At 42.6% G+C, this 21,587-nt stretch overlaps 1 protein-coding gene across 22 annotated transcripts in view; it reads right to left on the bottom strand.

Moving 5' to 3' along the window:
- The window catches only part of bach2b (BTB and CNC homology 1, basic leucine zipper transcription factor 2b), a 328,595-nt gene that overhangs the window by 87,748 nt on the left and 219,260 nt on the right, over positions 1–21,587 (bottom strand). For 3 of the 22 annotated variants that reach the window (XM_069887068.1, XM_069887067.1, XM_069887069.1), the window contains one exon: positions 21,192–21,289. The exons of 16 other annotated variants lie outside the window; for them this stretch is intronic. In XM_069887068.1, the coding sequence (XP_069743169.1) occupies positions 21,192–21,194 (3 nt within the window). In that variant the 5' untranslated portion in view covers positions 21,195–21,289. Of the gene's footprint in view, positions 1–2,515; positions 2,648–15,964; positions 16,080–21,191; positions 21,290–21,587 lie in introns of those variants that run through there. 3 more of the 22 variants (XM_069887072.1, XM_069887070.1, XM_069887074.1) reach the window with 3 other exon arrangements.

Below are 21,587 nucleotides of genomic sequence, written 5' to 3' on the forward strand. Positions count from 1 at the left end.
GCTGGACCAAAGGGAAAGTTTCTGAATTCATGTCATATAATGGTCATATATAAATCATTATTTGGTTCTGGTGTTCCAGTTGTATGAAGGTTATTTCCTCAGAGTTCTGTTTACATTATTGCAATATTATTGGTCTCTGGCTGAAATACTAATTAGAAATGCTGGAGGTACCATTTTTCACTACAAATCCACATTGGGCAATGAATCCATTCAAAAGGTACTTTTGTTTTCTTTAATCAAAGTAACCCACCAGAAACCTTAAATTAGAACAAACTGAGGAAGACTACAAGGAAACTACTGTAAGATATACACCTTGATTAGTTAGCATTATTAATATAAATGTGAAATGATTAAGAACTGTACGACAAAACTGAGAGTTTAAACAAAATAAAAGCTAATGTGTGTATAAAGAAGACCATCTTAAAAAGCACATGATCTTTAAAAATCGTCCTCTGAACACAACCAACTTTAGCACACAGGTGTTTATTGGTCATGCCTCAAGGATGTCCATGGACCATGTCACTCCTCATTATGATAGTTAGGAATTGACAACAAACAACTATTTATGTTATTCCTGCTTAGCTCAGTAACTTTAGAACATAGAAATCTACAGTTTTGTGCTGACATGATAGCCTCAGGAGCACCTCAGGGCTGTGTGCTCAGCCCACTCCTGTTCACGCTACTGACCCACGACTGCATTGCCAGATCCAGCTCCAACAATGCCTACTACTGCTTGCAGATGACACAACAGTAGTTGACCTCATCAGCAACAATGATGAGTCGCACTACAGAGAAGTGGTGGAAAATCTCGTGAAATGATGCGAGAGTAACAACCTAAATCTCAATGTGGACAAGACAAAGGAGATGATCATGGACTTGAGGAGGATCTGGAACAACCACTCTCCACAATAATTCTGTAGTAGAGAGAGTGGAGAGCACCAAGTTCCTTGGAGTTCATTTAACTAGTGATCTATAGTGGAAAATCAGCATCTCCTCACTTGAATGAAGAGGGTGCACAAAGTCATTGAGGGCCCCTTCCATCCTCCAAACAGCATCTTTCAGCTGCTCTTGTCAGATTTTTAAAGCTTGCAGAGGGATCTAGGAGAATGGGCCAGTAAATGGATGGTGGAGTTTAATGCAGTGTGAGGTGTTGCATTTTGGAAGAGCAAATCAAGGATGTACACAGTAAATGGTAGGGCACTGAGGAGAGCGGAGGAGTAAAGAATCTTGGGGATACAGGTGGATTGTTCCCTGAAGGTGGCGCCACAGGCAGACAGGGTTATAAAGAAAGCTTTTTGGCATCTTGGTCTTTATAAATCAAAGTAGTGAGTAGAGGAGTTGGGATGTTACATTAAAGTTATATAAGACATTGGTGAGGCCAAATTTGGAATATTATATGTAGTTCTGGTTGCCTAACTACAGAAAGGATATCAATAAGATTGAAAGAGTGCAGAGAAGACTTACTAGGATGTTGCTGGGTCTTCAGGAGTTGAGTTACAGGGAAAGATTAAACAGCCTAGGACATTATTCCTTGGAACAAAGAAGAATAAGGGGAGATTTGATAGATGTTTACAAAATTATGAGGGGTATAGACAGAGTAAATGCGAGTATGCTCTTTCCACGGAGATTATGAGAGATAAATATGAGAGAGGGCATAGCTTTAGGGTGAAAAGGGAAAGGTTTAGGGGGAACATTAGGGGGAACTTCTTCACTCAGAGAGGGGTGGGAGTGTGGAATGAGCTGTCATCTGATGTGGTGGGTGCAGACTCGATCTTGAGTTTAAAAATTGGATAGATACATGGATGGGAAAAGTCTGGAGGGTTATTGGAATGGGAACAGGTTATTGGAACTAGCTGAACAATGGTTAGCACAGACTGAAAGGGCTGAATGGCCTGTTTTCTGTGCTGTAGATTCTATGTTCTAGGAGAAAGATACAGGAGTATCAGAGCCAGGCTGAGGAACAGCTTCTTCCAACGGGCAGTGGGAATGCTAAGCAACCAAAGGAAATGCGCACACTAAACATCTAAGACTCTCATTTTCATTAAACACTATTTATTTAATTATTTGTACAGATGAATATTCATCCTGTGTATATATTGCTTGTCTTGTATGTGTGTTTGTCTGATAGTGTGTCTATGTTTTGAACTGAGGACTGGAAAACATTGTTTTATTGGGCTGTACTTGTATCATCTAATGATAATAAACTTGACTTGATTAACCCACTCTTCCAACTACCTTGAATTTCTCAACTGCATAACCCTCCATTTTCCCCTGTTCCATGTGCCTATCTAATAGTCTCTGTAAAGATCTATTGTTCCTGGATCCACCACCATTTCTGGCAGTGCATTCTATGCACCTACCACTCTCTGTGTGAAGAACTTACCTCTTACATCCCCTGTACCTATTCTCAAGCAAAATTTTGGCTTCTGATGTTAGACATTTCAGCTCTGAGAAAAAGCCTCTGGCTATTGACACAACCAATAACTCTCATCATCTTGTACCCCTATCAGATTACCTCTGATCCTCCATCTCTCCAAGGAGAAAAGACCAGGTTCACTCAATCTTATCCTCATAAGGCATGCTCTCCAATCCAGGCAACATCCTTGTAAATCTCCTCCGCATCCTTTCTATTGCATCAACATCTTTCCTGTAATCAGATGACCAGAACTAAATATAATATTCCATGTGGGGTCTAACCATGGTCTTATATAGCTATAACATTCCACAAGGCTCTTGAATGATCTTACAGTTAATGAAGGCCTTTTATTCATTCATCTCATTCATTCACACTATACAGCTGTAGAACATGCTCACCTCTGAATGAGGTGGCTGTGACTTAGAATCCACTCCAGAGGTTGAACCACAAAATCAGGGTAATAAAGAAGAATTAAAATGTTGAAAAAAGAAGAAATATTTGAATGGAAAATGTCACAACTGTGACTGACAAGGGAAGACAAAGTCAATGTAAAAGCAAAAGAGAGGGCACAAAAGGTACTACGAGTCCCTGTTTTAGTAAAATGGGATTTTCACTATAAGGGATAGTATAGATAGGAGGGACTAAATGGTCACAGTTAACATTTCACACAAGCACAAGTCACAGCTCAGTGATAATTTGATACATTGGAAGAATTGAGGGAAGGCTTATCACAGTCCGTTCCAAATTCAATGAATTTGCAAAAACATTGTGATTTTGCAAGAGAAAACCATTCTGACTGCTGCAGAGAAAACAGCTTTTTAAAGCAGTTCTTGTGGCCAGTCATCTTTTTGGAATTCAGAGCAAAGCACACTCAGTGAATGACTGCCTTTTTGGTGGATTGACCAGTGCCAGGAGGGTCTTTTGGGAAGCAAAGTGCTTCATTTTGATTGTGACTAACAGTTGAGGCCTCATTTTAGGTGTGACTAGCAGTGAAATTAATTGGAGAGACAGGTGCCAGGGTCTTGGAAGCTTTGTGGAGGCCGCCCAGTTCGAATTTCGCCTACAAAAGGACCAGATGTGTTATGACCACGGTCGCATGGATGTACATTTCTTCAAAGGCAATGCAATAAGAATTCATGAGCCTGTAGCAGCCACAACTCCAGTCTTCTTATCAGTTCAACATTAATTCTGGGCATCAAAATTTCAAAGGCCTACACTTCAACACTGAATTTAAAAGACTGAACTTTGAAGTAACTTTCCAGATTTTGGCTTGGTTTGTTCACACACACACACACACACACACACACACACACACACACACACACACACACAAACACACACACACAAACACACACACACACACACACACACACACACACACACACACACATAGCTGGGGATAGGTTTAGTGTTAAGGATAGTTTAAAATTAGAGAGTATAGTTTAAGAGTTAGAAAAAATCAGTTTTAAAATTTAACATTATCTGCTTCATCGTCTATTGCTTCTCATTACAAGCTGTTCATAACAAGGAAGAAAAAAATTAGTGGGAAGATAGGGGACTGGAAAGTTTAAAAAAAAATGCAGAAGGGGTGGCATGGTTACTGTAGCGGTTAGCACAATGCTGTTACAGCGCCAGCGACATGGGTTTGAATCCCGCACAATCTGTAAGGAGTTTGTATATTTTCTCTACATGTCTGTGTGGGTTTCTTCTGGGTGCACCAGTTTCCTCTCATCCTCAAAATGTGCCTGTGCTTGTAGGTCAGTTGGGTGTAATGGGCAGCATGGGCTCATGGGCTGAATGGCCTATTACTGTGCTGTATGTTTGAATTAAAAGTAACTATAAAAAAACTCATAAGAAGGGAAAAGATGAAGTATGAAAGCAGGCTAGCAAATAATATCAAAGAGGATAAAATTAGCCTCTTCAAATATAGAAAGAATAAAAGAGACCTGAGAGTAGAAAAGGGCAACTAGAAAATGAAGATGGAAGTATAATAATGGGAGTCAAAGAGATGGCAGAGGAACTAAATGAGTATTTTGCATCAGTCTTCACTGAAAGACATTCGCAGTGTGCCAGATGTTAAAGGGTATCAGGGAAAGGAAGTGTGTGCAGTTAGTATTTCAAGGGAAAAGATGCTCAGAAAGCTGAGTAGTCTAAGGGTGAATGAGTCTTTTAGACCAAATGGATTGCACCCTCGGGATCTGAAAGTAGTGGTGAAAATTGTGGGGGAATTGGTAATGATCTTTCAGGAATGAAGATTCTGGTATAGTCCCGGTAGGTGGAAAATTGCAAATGTCACATCAATGTTCAAAAAGGGGGAGAGGCAGCAGAAAGGAAATTCTAGACCTGTTGGCCTGATGTCATTTTTTGGGAAAATGTTGGAGTCGATTGTTAAGGATGAGGTTATGGAGCACTTACAGGCATATGACAAGATAGGCCAAAGCCAGCATGGTAAGGTAAAATCTTACTTGACAAACCTATTGGAATTTGTTTGAAGAAGTGACAAGCAGGCTGGATAAGGGAGGTGCAGTGGATGAGGTTGTGTATTTGGATTTTCAGAAAGCCTTTTACGAAGTGCTGCATATGAAGCTACTTAACAAGATAAGAGTAAATGGATATAACAGGAAACATAGTTGCGTGGGTTGAGCACTGGCTGATTGGCAGGAAGCAGAGTCAGATTTATTGTCAAAGTACCTACATGACATCACATACAACCCTGAGGTTCCTTTTTCATACAGCTTGGCAGAATTACCACTAATTGGAATTGCAAAAAAATAAACTGTACACAGCGTAAACATGTAAACAAATGGAAGAATGGTAAACAGATAATAAATGTAAACAAACTGACTGCACAATACAGAGAGAACAAAAATAAATCAATAAAGTGCACAATTAAGAGTCCTTAAATGAGTCTCTGACTGAGTTTGTTGTTAAGAAGTTTGATGGTGGAGGGGTAGCAGCTGTTCCTGAATCCTGTGGTGCGAGTCATGTTGCATCCTGATGGCAGCAGAGAGTCAGAGCATGTGCTGGGAGGTGTAGATCCTTGATGATTGCTGCTTTCCTCTATCAGCAAGGTTGCCTGTCAATGTTCTCGATCGTTGTGGGGGAGGGGGTTTGCTTGTGATGTCCTGGGCTGTGTCCACTTCTTGGAGGGCTTTGTGCTCAAGGGTATTGATGTTTCCATATACTGTGATGTGGCTGGTTAATACCCTTTCCACCACACCTCTGTAGAAATTTGCCATGGTTTCTGATGTCATACCAAATCTCCGTAAAATTCTCAAAGTCAGAATATATGGATCACAGTTGCTAGTGGTGTTCCACAGATGTCAGTGTTGAGGTCGCTTCTTTTTATGTTGTATATTAATGATTTGGATTATGGAATTAAAGGCTTTGTGGATGAGTTTATCGATGATATGAAGGTAGCTGTAAGAGCAGGTAGTGTTGAGGAAACAGATAGGTTGTAGAGAGAATTGGATGGATTAGAAGAATGAGTAAAGAAGTGACAGATGAAATACAATATTGGAAAGTGTAGGTCATGCACTTCTGTAGAAAAAAAAAATAAAAGAGCAGTCTATTTTTGAAATAGGGAGAAAACTTAAAATACCCAGATGCAAAGGGACTTGGGAGTCTTTGCGCAGGATAACCTGAAGTTAAACTTGCAGGTTGAGTCGACGATGAAGAAGACAGATGCAAATGCTGGCACTTATTTCAAGATGAATAAAATATAAGAGCAGAGATGTGATGTTGAGGCTTTATGAGGCTTTGATGAGACCACACTTCAAGTATTGTAAGCAGTTTTGGCCTCCTCATTGAAGAAACGATGTGCTGACTTTGGAGAGGGTTCAGAGGAAATTCACAAGGATGATTCCAGGAATGAAAGGGTTATGAAGACCATTTGACAGCTCTTGCTTGATCTGTACTCATTGAAATTTAAGAGAATGAGGGGTGATCTTGTTGAAACATTTTGGATGTTGAAAGACTTGTAGATGTAGAAATGTTTCCCATGGTGAGAGAGTCTAGGACAAGAGAACATAACTTCAGGATTGAAGGGTGTCTGCTTAGAACAGAGATGCAAAAGAATTTCTTCAGCCAGAGGGTGGCAAATCTGTGGAATTTGTTACCACAGGAGGTTACAGAGACTAGGTCATTGGATGTATTGGAGATTGATATGTTCTTGATAAACACAGGCATCAAAGGTTATGGCAGTGAGGCTGTGGGAAAATGGATCAGCTTAACATTAAATGGTGGGGCAGACTCGATAGATTGTATTGCCTATTTCAGTTCCTATGTCCTGGACTTGTGGACTTCTGATCTGAAAGCTTAATGCACTACTGAGAGTGGCTTGATAAAAATTCCTGGCATTGTTTGAAAATTATCAGAGGAGTTCACCCAACTATTAATTTTACAAAATTCATCTGAAATAAAAACGCTGATCCTATAAGCACTTTTCTCTATAAAAACACAGGCACCAATGTAATCGTAAGAAGGTTATCAAGGGCCTCAATGATTATTGTCTGGTTGCTTTAACACAGGTTATTATAAAGTACTTTGAGAGGCTGGTTTTGCAGTCTCCCATCCACCTTTGATTCATGCCAGTTTGCTTATAGGGCTAATAGGTCGACTATGGATGCTATTGCCACTGTTCTTCACTTAGCATTGACCCACTTAGAACAACAGGGATGTCATATGAGGTTGTTCTGCTTTTAATACTATTATTCCCAGCAGACTGGTTAGTAAACTTGCTGATTTAGGATTTTCCAGATCAATTTATCTGTGGATTAAGGACTTTTCAACAAACCATTCATTATTCCCCTACTCTCACACTTAGCACTGGTCCCCCAAAGGGCTGTGAGATGAGCCCAATGTCTTGTCATCCCAAATCATAAAATTTGCAGATGACTTGACTGTGGTTTTGCTCAGTTCAAGGGGTAATGTGTCAGCCTATAGGACTAAGTCCATGGACTGTCTGTATGGTGCTCAGAAAACAATCTGGTATTGAATTCCTTGAGGAAAAAGCACTCGTAATGGATTTCAGGAGGAACAGGATGGCCCCAGCTCCATTGTATATTAATGGGGACTGTGTAGAAAGGGTTATGATTTTCGAGTTTCTGGGAACATATTTGGCTGAGGATCTTTCTTGGACTATTAATACCACCACTATAGTCAAGAAGGCACATCAACATCTCCATTTCCTGAGAATCCCTTTGAAAATTAATCTACTGGAGAAGTTATTGATGTCCTAATATTGCTGCTTTATTAAAGTGCGCTGACTATTGTATTGCCATGTGGTTTGCCAGCTGTACAGCAGCAGATAAGAGGGATCTTCAGAGGGTTATCAATACGGCCCAGAAGATCATTGGGTTTTCCTTGTCTCCTTTGGAGGATTTATTTCAATCTCGCTGTATCAGGTTGACAGCTAATATTTTTTTAAGGATTCTACTCACCTGGGCTATCATTGCCCTTGGGTAGGCAATATAGGTCCACTAAATCATGGACGAACAGAGTAAAGAACAGTTTCTATCCCCGAGCCATTTGAGAATTAAACTCCATCAGTTAGTGTATTTATATTTTATATTTTTTTAATCCAGCTTTTTTCCTTTCTTGGTTTTACTGCTTTACATGCTCTTGTATGTTGTATTGAGTACTGTGGTTGCGGTTTTTAATTTTGTTTCATTTTCGTACACAACGACAATGAAGTACTTATTTATTCACTTATTTCAAAATAATTTAATTGCGCTAAACAGCAAGGAAATCATAAATGTTAAAGACTAAGAGAAGACCTGATAGAAGTATGTCAAATTATGAGAATTATAAATAGGGTAGATACAGGTCTTTTTTCCAGGGTGGAAATGTGAAATACCAGAGAGAATAGTTTTAAGGTAAGCAGGAGAAATTTTAAAGAAAATTTAAAGAACTAGTTCCCCTCTCCCCCGCCACCCCACCCCACACATTCAACACATTGCCAAGAGAGATGGTGGGGGTAAATATGATGGCAATATTTAGGAGGCATTTAGACTGACACATGAACAGACATGGAATGGAAGGCTGTAGACCATGTGCAAGCAGATGGGATTAATGTAATTTGGTAATGTTCAGCTCAGACATTGAGGGTTGAAGGGTCTGTTTCTATGTTGTGCATTCTAGGTTCTGAAAGATTTACAGAATTTGGTGGGATGTCAAAAGATATGGATCATGCACAAGCAAGTAGAGTTAACTATCAGAATGACAGAGCTGGTTCAAGAAGATGAGCAATCTTTTTCTGTACTTCTATAACCCCTCAGACACACAATAATCTTATCAGACTTGTCTATTTTTCAACATGAAATTTTATCTTCAGCTTGAGAAAGTGATTATGAACATTTAAAAAAAAGAGCATAGCTTCATAAGATCTAAATCTTACTGGAGTAAAGCAAAATGAATAGGTTATGGAAAATAAAACCCAGTTTCCAAAGCCAGCTAAACAGAAGCATTGAGTGCATCATTGGTAAGTGTACAAAAAAAAGCAAAAGACATTCAGAAAAGATTCCAGATTTTGGGAGGGTAAGGTTAAACAGCTGGTGAGAATGCAAAAGAGGAGGGCCAAGCGCCATGGAAACAATCAGTAGGCAAAATGATGAAGTCTACCTTGACAGCAAACTGAAAGCAGCAGACCTGGTGGACAACAAAGGTCATTGATGAATAAGACATGGAAAAAGTACTTCACTTCAGAGTACCAAGCCTTTCACATTTTGTCTTAAATAATGCTGAAGAACAATTACATGTCAGAAAAGGAGGGTAGGAAACCTCATGTGATCATACAGTCCAGCCTTCCACAGTTAATGTGCAGTTATCCTTAAATTAAAGATATCCAACAATTCAATCTGAAATATTCTGCACAAATTTCTATTCCTTTTCCCAGTGATTCTTAAGCATATCATTAAAAAATGCACCTGAAAAGATAATAGAAGAGTTTCCTGTGCAGTATTTAGAATAAAATAAAATGAAAATTATCATACAACACTATCTACACCATTGCTACTTTTGACTGACTGAACACAGAGTGAACCTATTAATTCATTTCGAGACCTATTCTGAGCAAAGAACATGACTACAGTGATCAGATATCAAGCTAGCAGTAGCTTTTGAATGGCTTTGATATAACTGGGTGTTATGAATCTTCACTGGATCCTGCAAAATATAATGGAAATGGTTGTTTGTTGTTGCATGTTTGGGAAATGGGGTAGATTAATTTGTGTATGCTAAGAGTTCCAGTCTAAGGCTGCCAAACAATGGAACTGGGCTGGGGGATGGAACTAGCGAGTTGCTTTACTAGAGTGCCGGAATGGACATAATGGCCTCCCTTTTAGCTGTAATTTTTATGATTTCATATTTACAGTGTGAGGTCTGGTTCAATTGCAAACGATCTCATCTCAGAGTCAAAAGAAAGACACACCCAGGAGACAAGTGCATATATCCTGGCAGGTCAGGCTGCCATGTGAGTGCACTACTGAACCAGTGCTGAAACGCTGGAGATGTTACCTTTTGAATGAACAATTAAAGCAATACAAGGTTTCTTTTGGGAGAACAGAAGGGAGGTAGTATGCTCCAAATATTCAGTTCTCGACTAACATCACTAAATTGATGATTTGGACAGATTTGGCTATGCACAAACAGGCTAGCTAGCACATCTTTAGTTTAAACAATAATTACACTTCATAGGACCTTCATGTTCAGCAATAAAAAGAATGTAAAGCTGCTACATAAATATATTATTTCTTTTAATTGCTAAGTTCCAGCACATACAGGTGCCTAACCTTTTACCAGAATTGTCAGGACCAGACACCTGGCGTTGTTTGGAGTCTTCCGGATTTCGGTCCCTTTAAGCCACACATGTCAAACTCTGGCCCGCGGGCCAAATTTGGCCCGCAATATAATTATATTTGGCCCGCAAGATCATTTCAAAAATGTATTAGAGGTGGCCCGCTGGCCGCCGCGCCAGTATAGCGCATGCACAGTAATACAACAAATCCCAGAATGCATTGGCATGAGCCCGCTAATCGCCCCCACCTCCTCTGTTTACGTTGCAGGGTCTCACCATGGACTCTGGTTTTGGGGCCTGGCTAGTGTCAGGGGAAGCCAAGGCCGATTCCCAGCGCCCAGAAACGGAGGCCTCGGGCCTGACCTCTCCAGGACCGTTGCTCACTCCCCCTCCCTGCCGCAGGTCGACCCGCGACTCACGGTGACGGGGCCGCTGATCTGCCGAGATGCCGCCCTGCAGCGAGAGCCGATGCCCCCGGACTGTCGTGTCCCCCCGCCTGCCCCCCCCCACCGCAGCGCGGCCTGGCCGGTGTCAGGGGAAGCCAAGGCCGCTTCCCAGCGCCCGGAACCGGAGGCCTCGGGCCTGACCTCGCCAGGACCGTTGCCCACTCCCCCTCCCTGCCGCAGGTCGACCCACGACTCACGGTGACGGGGCCGCTGATCTGCCGAGATGCCGCCCTGCAGCGAGAGCCGATGCCCCCGCAATGTCGTGTCCCCTCGCCCGCCCCCCCCACCGCAGCGCGGCCTGGCCTGTGTCAGGGGAAGCCAAGGCCGCTTCCCAGTGCCCGGAACTGGAGTCCTCGGGCCTGACCTCGCCAGGACCGTTGCCCACTCCCCCTCCCTGCCGCAGGTCGACCCGCGACTCATGGTGACGGGGCCGCTGATCCGCCGAGATGCCGCCCTGCAGCGAGAGCCGATGCCCCCGCACTGTCGTGTCTCCCTGCCCGCCCCCCCCACTGCAGCGCGGCCTAGCCAGTGTCAGGGGAAGCCAAGGCTGCTTCCCAGCGTCCGGAACCGGAGGCCTTGGGCCTGACCTCGCCACGACCGTTGCCCACTCCCCCTCCCTGCTGCAGGCCGACCCGCGACTCACGGTGACGGGGTTGCTAATCGACCGAGATGCCGCCCTGCAGCGAGAGCCGATGCCCCCGCAATGTCGTTGTCCAACCCGATCGCCCGCAAACCCCCGCCCTCCCGCACACAGGCCTGAGTAAGTATTATGAACTTTAATCTCAGGATAAAACGATCTTCCAATAGTTTCATGTCACAGTGATAAATATATTCCTGGTTAAAAATGGTCCTGCACCTGGATACAAGCTCATTAGGCATAAAACTTGAAAAGTGTGTAAATCAAAGGATATCTGTACCAATGGAAAAAGGGCATGGCAAATAACCCTGGTAGAGTTCATGCCCATTTGATTGTTTCAGGAATCATGTTATACTCCCACATTCTCAATAGCCCTCAGATTTACCTATTCGAAAGCACACTAGCAACATTTGACAAATCCTCTATAGAGAAATATTATTTCTTGAATATTTTATTTCTCATTTGTTAATGCTTCTGGAAAGAGTTTATCCAAAACTATTATTAAACATTTATTTTAATAAGAAAAAGTTTAACATTACATATGTTGAAAGAAGAGAAAACATGCAGATGTTGTTGAAAATTTTCAATAAATATTTAGTTCGGCCCTCGACTTAGTCCAAGTTTTTAATTTTGGCCCTCCGTGAATTTGAGTTTGACACCCCTGCTTTAAGCAAATGCCTCGCTCCAATGCCATGACATCTATCACCCCCAGCCATCTGTCACCTCCTCCCTCCCAGCTGTCCATCTATCGGCACCCCCCAATCCCCAAGACCAGACTATTTTGCAGCCTCGGCCAGGCTGAGCACGGGGGTGGGGTTTGACGTGTGCCGTACAGGAGGCTTTCGATCAGTGAGTTGGTCAGGTGGAGGTCGGAGACGATGGGGTGGTCTGGAACTCGGCCAAAAAGGCGGTCAGCGTTGGCTGCTCGGAGGCAGTAGCCAAGCAGGGAAGAAGGCCATACATGAAGAAGTGCAGAGCTGCAGGAGGTGCGGACCATCGGGGCAGTGGTGCCGAGCGGCAACAGCTTTCAGGCCCTCAGGCACACCCCAGCAGCGCAGCACTGTCCGTCACCTGCTCCTATGTAACTCCTAACGTGGCAGGAGGGCTGCAGTGCTGCTAAGCCCAGAGTTTTCAGAGCACCGCACCAGATTGCGGCGACAGCTCAATGCGGGAGCAATGGCCGTCTTCGTTACCCATAATGCCCCATTCAGTTGGAACTGGTCTGCCAGCACCATTGCTTCCCCCATTGAGCCAGCCACCGCCTGTTTCTCTCCCACTGGATGCTCAGAGCCAAGAATCACCTTTCCCCTATGGGGGCGACAGGGAGTGGGAGGGGAGCTTCCCTCTGAAGATGGAGAATTTATTATGGAAAATTAACATTACTTATGTGTAATGTAATCTACCAAAAATGTGCCAGATTTTGGACTTCCGGATAAAAGGTTAGACACCTGTGCTGCAATGGTAGGTTCAAATTATTTAGTTTATTCTTATCAATTTGCTGACACATCTCTTTAAAATCTCTGAACTAATTTTCCCCTATGCTCATAGGGATATCTTATATTTTACTTTGCAATATTACTTCTGCATAATGTTACTGAAATTAATAAAAATAAAGATGAAGCCAATTGTTCAAACCTATTACTTTAAAATTTGATTTGAGCTTTAAGCCCCTTTTCCACTGGCACCTTGTCCCAGGAATTAATGGGGAATTAACCGATTAAGGGTCCAATGGAAAAGGAAAACAATCAGCATGCAGGCATCAAATCACACCAGAGATTGATGGCCTCTACCCCTACTCATATCCTCTGCATCAGCTGACGCTGGCGTGCTGACTAAACCAGTGTAAAAAGGACAACTTCCATCCATTCCATTCCATTCCATTCGAAGGTAGACTCTCCGATCCCTGGGTATGAGTTGTGTTCAGTGGAAAAGCAGTCAGTATCCTGGTTAAAGGTGGTCCAATGGAAACAGCACAAATGGCTTCCGGTCCCGGGACACTGCATGGCTAATTAACTGGGATGCCAGTGGAAGAAAGGGCCTTAAATTATCAATGATAACTCCAGAGCACTGCGGGTAAGAGAAATAAAAACTTGCCTGATGCATAAAGTGGATTTGGTTTTAATCAGGATGCAAACATCATTATTTATGATTATTTGAATATCCACTCAACGCACTCTTTCGGAAAGTATAATGTCATGTGGAAGCCTGCAGATATCTTCTACAGAGTCGTTTGTGTGGATCCTATTTGTACAGCAGAGGAATGGACCTTTGCCACCACATCCATGCTGACCTTTTTGCCCGCTTGCTTGCATGCAGATTGTATCTTTTTATGTCTTGCCAATTCAAAATGTCTGATAAATTCCTCTTAAACAATAGTAATTACATCCAATTCCACCACCTCCTCTGGCAGGGAGTTCTGGAAATTCACCAATCAGCTTGTAACTTTTCCGTAAGATTATGTTTAAAACTTCCTCTTGCCTTATTTATGCCCTCTTTTTTGATGCCATGGCAGAAAGATTTTGACTACTCACCTATATCCCAAATAAATATATATTTCTACCCTCTTCTTCCTTTACCTTGATGAAGGGATCAAGCTCGAAACATTGGTATCTTTACTACATAAGAACACTGTTTTGACCTGCTGAGTTTCTCCAGCATTTTGTGTTTTTACTTCAACCAGTGTCTGCAGACCTTTGTGTTTTACTTCTTGCCTCTCCAATCTCTCCCCATAACTCTTCCCATGTTTCCAATCCAGGCAACATCCTGGTGAACTTCCTCTATACTCTCTCCAACACAAACATGTTTTTCTTGTTTTGCTTCACCCCATGAGTTTTTTTTCGACAGTTTCTTTTGTACTCCAGACTCCAGCATGTACAGCTTCTTGTGCATGCTCAGTCCTGTAATGCTGACCATCTCTTCGCTGCCATAAATGTGACTTGATTTGCCAAGCTTTTCGATCACTTTAATTCTTGCTTCACATTCTTCCTATAGTGTGGTCAAAAGAACTACTTGGAAATTGGATTTTCCCCATATTTTGCGCACTAAATTAACTCTGCATTATATCATCTAGACCACAAGAACATATGTCAGGATCTTGTTTATTGACTACAGCTCAGCATTCAACACTATCAGAGCAGCAACATCTATGTCCAAACTAATGGATCTGGAACTCTGTTCATCCCTCTGCAACTTAACCTATTCTCATTAGTCAGATCGATGCTACAGCGCTTAGACTTCATAAAGAGGTTGAGGAGGAGAAGCCTACCAACCCCCATCTTAACAACCTTTTACAGGAGCACAGTTAAGATAGTCCTGTCTGGCTGCAACGCATCATACCAGCAGACTAGGCAGAGGATCATTAAAACAGCTGAGGATCACTGGGGTCTCCCTTTGCTCTAAAGACAACATTTACTGGGAACATTGTCTTAATAGGGCTCAAGGAATTATAGAAGACACTTTCCATCCAGCACCCAATAGCTTCAACCCACTGCCGTCAAGAAAAAGGCACAGGAGCATCAAAATCAGAATTCCCCGGGAGTTTCCCCCTGCTGGCTCTGAGACTTGTGAATAATATTGTGCAATAGCAAAAGTTATCCCAATAATTTATATATATAAAAATAAATAAAATTATTTTAAAAAATATATTTTTTAATATATATATATATGTTTTGATTATTTATGATATTATGTGCTGTGTATTGTGTGTTTTTATGCATGCACCATAGTCTGGAGAGACGCTGTTTCATCTGGTTGTATACGTACAATTAGATGATAATAAACGAACAGTATTTTTGACTTCCTCATCAACAGCCCCCAATTAGTGTGAATCAGCAACATCCCCTTCTCTTCATTGACCATCAACACAGGGCACTCCATGGCTGCCTGCATAATCCCTACCCTGGCCCTTGTACAATCTTTATTGCTTTGCCAAGTTTGGCTCCAGCTCACCGTTCAAATTTTCTGATGGTATAACCATTGTTGACCGAATAACTGGAAATGTTGAGTCAAAATGAAGAATGGAGATTGAGAATCAGATTGGGTAGTGCCAAAACAACAGTGTTATCAAAACTAAGAAACCTTTTGTTAATTAATACATAAATGTCGTGGAGAATCACAGCGCCAGCAGACTTTCTTGTCCGCATTGTTGATTTTAAGAATGAGAGGCTGAGGGATCACACACCCATTAGCATTGATGGAGGGGGAGCTGGTCAGAACTTTCAAGCTCCTGGGAGTCCATATTTCAGAAGACCTCTCCTGGAACCAATACACCTTGGCATTTCTAAGGATTCTGAGGAGATTTGGCATGTTGTTGAACACTATCTTCTACAGGTGCACTAAAGAAAACATACTGACTGGTTGCATACAGCTTGGTTTGGGAATATGTATGTCCAGAAATGCAGAAGCAAATATAGCCAGGTCCATCACAGGCTCTGACTCACATTACTGTAGATATCTTTTGTGAGGTGGCTGCCTCAAGAAGTCAGACAAGGATCAAATAAATCTGGTTAGAGCACTGGTCTTGTAAACCAGGGGTTGTGAATTTGTTCCTTGCTGGGGCCTCATTTCTGTGAGGGGTGCTTAACGAAGAGGTGACTCTCTGTCTTCCTTATGGTAGACAGAGTTAAAAACATTCAAAATATAGTATTATGTGACAATAATGGAACTTTTACCTTTTAATCTTTACCTAAAGGGCTCCTATCACCCTGGACACAACCTCTTCTCATTGGTACCTTCAGGAAGAAGATAACATAGAGGCCTAAAAATCCACACCTTCAGGTCCAATACAGTTTCTTTCCAACAATTATCAGGCTCTGAACCTCTCCTTGTAACATTAATAATGGGCTGCTGTGACATCACAAAATGACCTTCTGTACCAGGATAATTGTAAATTTTTATTATTTATCTCTCTTATATTTTTCTCTTTTTAATTCACAAATATCGTTGTTTTATTTTACAAATTACCCGTTCAGCTGTAGCGAGAAAGAATGTTGGTCATATTAATGATTTTAAGATGGTAATATTACCTAAAATTTTATACCTATTTCAAGCTGTCTCAATTTTTATTCTGAAATCTTATTTTGATAATATTGATTCTAAGATTGAATAAGCTTCACTTACTGAAATGCAAGAAGGATGGTGGTATGGCCTTATCGAATTTGAGATTTTACTATTGGGCAGTTAATATTCGCTATATATATTTTTTGGTTTTATTACCTTGATAAGTAAGAAACCTGCATAGGAGAAGGACACTCCGATATAAAGCCTATGACCCAAGAACCTCGCTGCCACGTCCCAGCTTGTTTGGCCACGGCACACAAACCATGGGTGTAAAGGGGGGGGGCCAGTACTGCGCACACTGCACTCCACCTAAAAGCTCCTTTGCGTAGGCCCGAGGACAGGTCCACGTCCTCCTCCTCAAAAGATGCACACAAACTCAAGCTAGCATGCTGGAACATCAGAACCATGCTAGACAAGGCTGACAGCCACCGACCTGAACGTCGGTCTGCCCTCATCGTACATGAACTCCTCAGACTTGACATCGACATAGCCGCTCTCAGCGAAGTCCACCTTGCAGATGTAGGCAGCTTCCAAGAACACGGCGCAGGCTACACACTCTACTGATCTGGCAAGCCTCAGGCTGAACGACACCTATCCGGTGTTGGCTTCATGGTCAAGAACTCCATTGCCTCCAAACTCGAAAACCTTCTGTCAGGCCACTCTGACCGGATCATGTCCATGTCCATGCGACTCCCCCTTCAAAACAAGCGACACATCACTCTCATCAGTGATGAGACAAGTTCTACACTGACCTGCGCAACTCATCCAACGCACTCCTACAGCCGACAAGGTTGTCATCCTTGGCGACTTCAACGCTTGCGTCGGCAAAGACTCAGAAACCTGGCCAGGAATCCTTGGCAAGCATGGTGTCGCAAGTGCAATGACAATGGGCGCCTCCTGTTGGAGCTCTGCGCAGAACAGCGGCTTGTCATTACTAACACCCTTTTCCAGCACAGAGACAGCCTGAAGACTACCTGGATGCATCCCCGATCCAAACACTGGCATCTCTTGGACTACATTCTGGTGCGAGGAAGAGACAAACGAATGTGCTCCACACCAGGGTCATGCCCAGCGCGGAATGCCATACTGACCACCGGCTTGTTTGCTGCAAGCTCAACCTTCACTTCAAGCCAAAGTTCAAGAACAGTGGAGCCCCCAGAAAGAGGTTCAAAGTTGGAAACTTGCAGTCAGACAAAGTGAGAGGAAATTTCCAGGCAAACCTCCAAGCAAAGCTCGAGAATGCAAACTGCCTCACTGACACGTCTCCTGAAACCCTTTGGGATCAGCTGAAAATGGCCATACTGCAATCCACTGAAAAGGTACTGGGCTTCTCCTCCATGAAAAACAAGGACTGGTTCGACAAAAACAACCATGAAATCCAGGAGCTGCTGGCAAAGAAGCGAGCTGCCCACCAGGCTCACCTTGCAAAGCCTTCCTGGCCAGAGAAAAAACGAGCCTTCTGTCTCGCATGTAGCCATCTTCAGGGCAAACTCCGGGAGATCCAAAATAAGTGGTGGACTAGCCTCACCAAACGAACCCAGCTTAGCGCGACATTGGCGACTTCAGGGGATTTATGAGATACTAAAGGCTGTGTACGGCCCCTCACCCCAAGTCCAAAGCCCTTTGCGCAGCTCAGACGGCGAATTCCTCCTCAGTGACAAGATCTCCATCCTCAATCGATGGTCAGAACACTTCCAATCTCTTTTCAGTGCCAACCGGTAAGTCCAAGAAACCGCCCTGCTCCAGCTTCCACAACAGCCCTTCAGTCTAGAGCTGGATGAGGTCCTTACCCGGGAAGAGACATATAAGGCAATTGAACAACTGAAAAGTGGCAAAGCAGCAGGTATGGATGGAATCCCCCCAGAGGTCTGGAAGGCTGGCGGAAAAACTCTGCATACCAAACTGCATGAGTTTTTCATGCTCTGCTGGGACCAAGGAAAGCTACCTCAGGACCTTTGTGATGCCATCATTATCACCCTGTACAAAAACAAAGGCAAGAAATCAGACTGCTCAAACTACAGGGGAATCACGCTGCTCTCCATTGCAGGCAAAATCTTCGCTAGGATTCTCCTTAATAGACTAATATCTAGTGTCGCCGAAAATGTCCTCCCAGAATCACAGTGTGGCTTTTGCACAAACAGAGGAACTACTGACATGGTCTTTGCCCTCAGACAGCTACAAGAAAAGTGCAGAGAATAAAACAAAGGACTCTACTTCACCTTTGTTGACCCCACCAAAGCCTTCGACACCACGAGCAGGAAAGGGCTTTGGCAAATAATAGAGCGCCTCGGATGCCCCCCGAAGTTCCTTAACATGGTTATCCAACTGCACGAAAACCAACAAGGTCGGGTCAGATATAGTAATGAGCTCTCTGAGTCCTTCTCCATTGACAACGGTGTGAAGCAAGGCTGCGTCCTCGCACCAACGCCCTTTATAATCTTCTTCAGCATGATGCTGAAACAAACCATGAAAGACCTCAACAATGAACAATCCGGTACTGCACGGATGGCAGTCTCTTCAATCTGAGGCGCCTGCAAGCTCACACCAAGACACAAGAGCAACTTGTCCGTGAACTACTCTTTGCAGACGATGCCGCTTTAGTTGCCCATTCAGAGCCAGCTCTCCAGCACATGATGTCCTGCTTTGTGGAAACTGCCAAAATGTTTGGCCTGGAAGTCAGCCTGAAGAAAACTGAGGTCCTCCATCAGCCAGCTCCCCACCATGACCACCAGCACCCCCACATCTCCATCGGGCACACAGAACTCAAAACGGTCAACCAGTTTACCTACCTCGGCTGCACCATTTCATCGGATGCAAGGATCGACAACGAGATAGACAACAGACTCGCCAAGGCAAATAGAGACTTTGGAAGACTACACAAAAGAGTCTGGAAAAACAACCACCTGAAGAAACACACAAAGATCAGCGTGTACAGAGCCGTTGTCATACCAATACTCCTGTTCGGCTCCGAATCATGGGTCCTCTACCGGCATCACCTACAGCTCCTAGAACGCTTCCATCAGCGCTGTCTCCGCTCCATCCTCAACATTCATTGGAGTGACTTCATCATCAACATCGAAGCTCTCAAGCTGGCAGAGTCCGCAAGCATCGAATACACGCTGCTGAAGACCCAACTGCGCTGGGTGGGTCACGTCTTCAGAAAGGAGGACCATTGCCTTCCCAGGATCGTGTTATATGGCAATCTCTCTACTGGCCATCGAGACAGAGGTGCACCAAAGAAGAGGTACAAGGACTGCTTAAAGAAATCTCTTGGTGCCTGCCACATTGACCACTGCCAGTGGGCTGATATCGCCTCGAACCGTGCATCTTGGCGCCTCACAGTTCGGTGGGAGGCAACCTCCTTTGAAGAAGACCGCAGAGCCCACCTCACTGACAAAAGACAAAGGAGGAAAAACCCAACACCCAACCCCAACCCACCAATTTTCCCTTTCAACCGCTGCAACCGTGCCTGCCTGTCCCGCATCGGACTTGTCAGTCACCAACGAGCCTGCAGCAGACGTGGACATACCCCTCCATAAATCTTCGTCTCTGAAGCCAAGCCAAAGAAGAAGTTACTTTGATAAATTTGATTGTTCACTCTGGGTAGATTTGGAATTGAAATCTGTCCAGAATTATTCCTTAGCTTCTTATTTTAGGACCAGCATTACCTTTTAGACTATTTAAGATCATTAAGTATATTTCCAATCCAATTATTTGGTTTCAATTTTGAGGTTTTTTGGATTAAAAATTTTTGCTTTGGCTAATATATATATTAATTTCTTTTAAACACCATCTACTCTTGACAGAACCTTCCTTATTTGGAAGATTAAAGGATTATCTCGTTTGTAGATTTATTCACTGGTGGTGGTTTGATGCCTTTTGAACAACTTTCTACCAAATATAATTTACCATACACACATTTTTTTTAGATATCTACAGATTAGTAATTTCCTGAATACGGTAATGCCTAGTTATTTAACATTATAACAACCAGATTTACTTGACACTTTGTTCTGGTTAAACCCCATTCAGAAGGGTTTAATTAGTACTATTTATACTCTTATATTTATATTTGAGATCAGTCCCCATGGATAAGATTCAACAAATATGGGAATTGGAACTTCAACTAACATTATCTCTTGAAATATTGTGATAGATGCAATACTGATATGACTTCACTGTTTCATAAGTTTTGGTCATGTCCCATGTTAGAAAAATTTTGGAAAGATATTTTAAAATCTCTATCAATGATACTGGTTATTTAATTAAAACCTAACCCCTTAACTTCTCTTTTTGGAATTGCAGATTTGGTTGTTTACCTCCTTCTGCATATCGAATTGTAGCTTTTTCCACACTATTAGCTAGAAAAGTCATTTTACTTAAATGGAAAGGCTCTGATTCTCTTACATTATTTCAAAGGTTTTCTCAAGTTATGTCTTCCTTAAATCTAGGAAACAAATCAGAAGTGTACTTTAGATACAAATACTAAATTTGAAGAAACAAGGAAATTATTTATTGATTACTTTCATGGGATAAAACTGGCGTCATTCTATGAATTAATTTTTGCTTTCCAGATATAATATAATTCTTGCCATTTTTGTTATCTGTTGGTGTGGACTGGAGCTATGTTTTAAACTATTTGTCAGATCCTTGGGACAGGCTGCTCAGGTTCTTGTTGTTTATTTATTTATTTTTTTAAAGTAGATTAGTTGGTTTTATTTAATATATAATTATTTCTTTACCTCTGTTTTCTTTGTTACGAGAATTATTTCTAATATGTCACATTTTCACTCTTTAGAATTTATATATTATACTTATACTATGTAGATTTGGACATACCATTTTAAGCTCTTCATACCAAAGTGCATGAGTTTTTCATGTTCTGCTGGGACCAAGGAAAGCTGCCTCAGGACCTTTGTGATGCCATCATCATCACCCTGTACAAAAACAAAGGCGAGAAATCAGACTGCTCAAACTACAGGGGAATCACGCTGTTCTCCATTGCAGGCAAAATCTTCGCTAGGATTCTCCTAAATAGAATAATACCTAGTGTTGCCGAAAATGTTCTCCCAGAATCACAGTGTGGCTTTTGCGCAAACAGAGGAACTACTGACATGGTCTTTGCCCTCAGACAGCTACAAGAAAAGTGCAGAGAACAAATCACCAAAGCCTTTGACACCGTGAGCAGGAAAGGGCGTTGGCAAATAATAGAATGCCTCGGATGGCCCCCCAAGT

This window comes from Narcine bancroftii, chromosome 6, assembly GCF_036971445.1.
Source record: "Narcine bancroftii isolate sNarBan1 chromosome 6, sNarBan1.hap1, whole genome shotgun sequence".
Lineage (NCBI taxonomy): Eukaryota > Metazoa > Chordata > Chondrichthyes > Torpediniformes > Narcinidae > Narcine > Narcine bancroftii.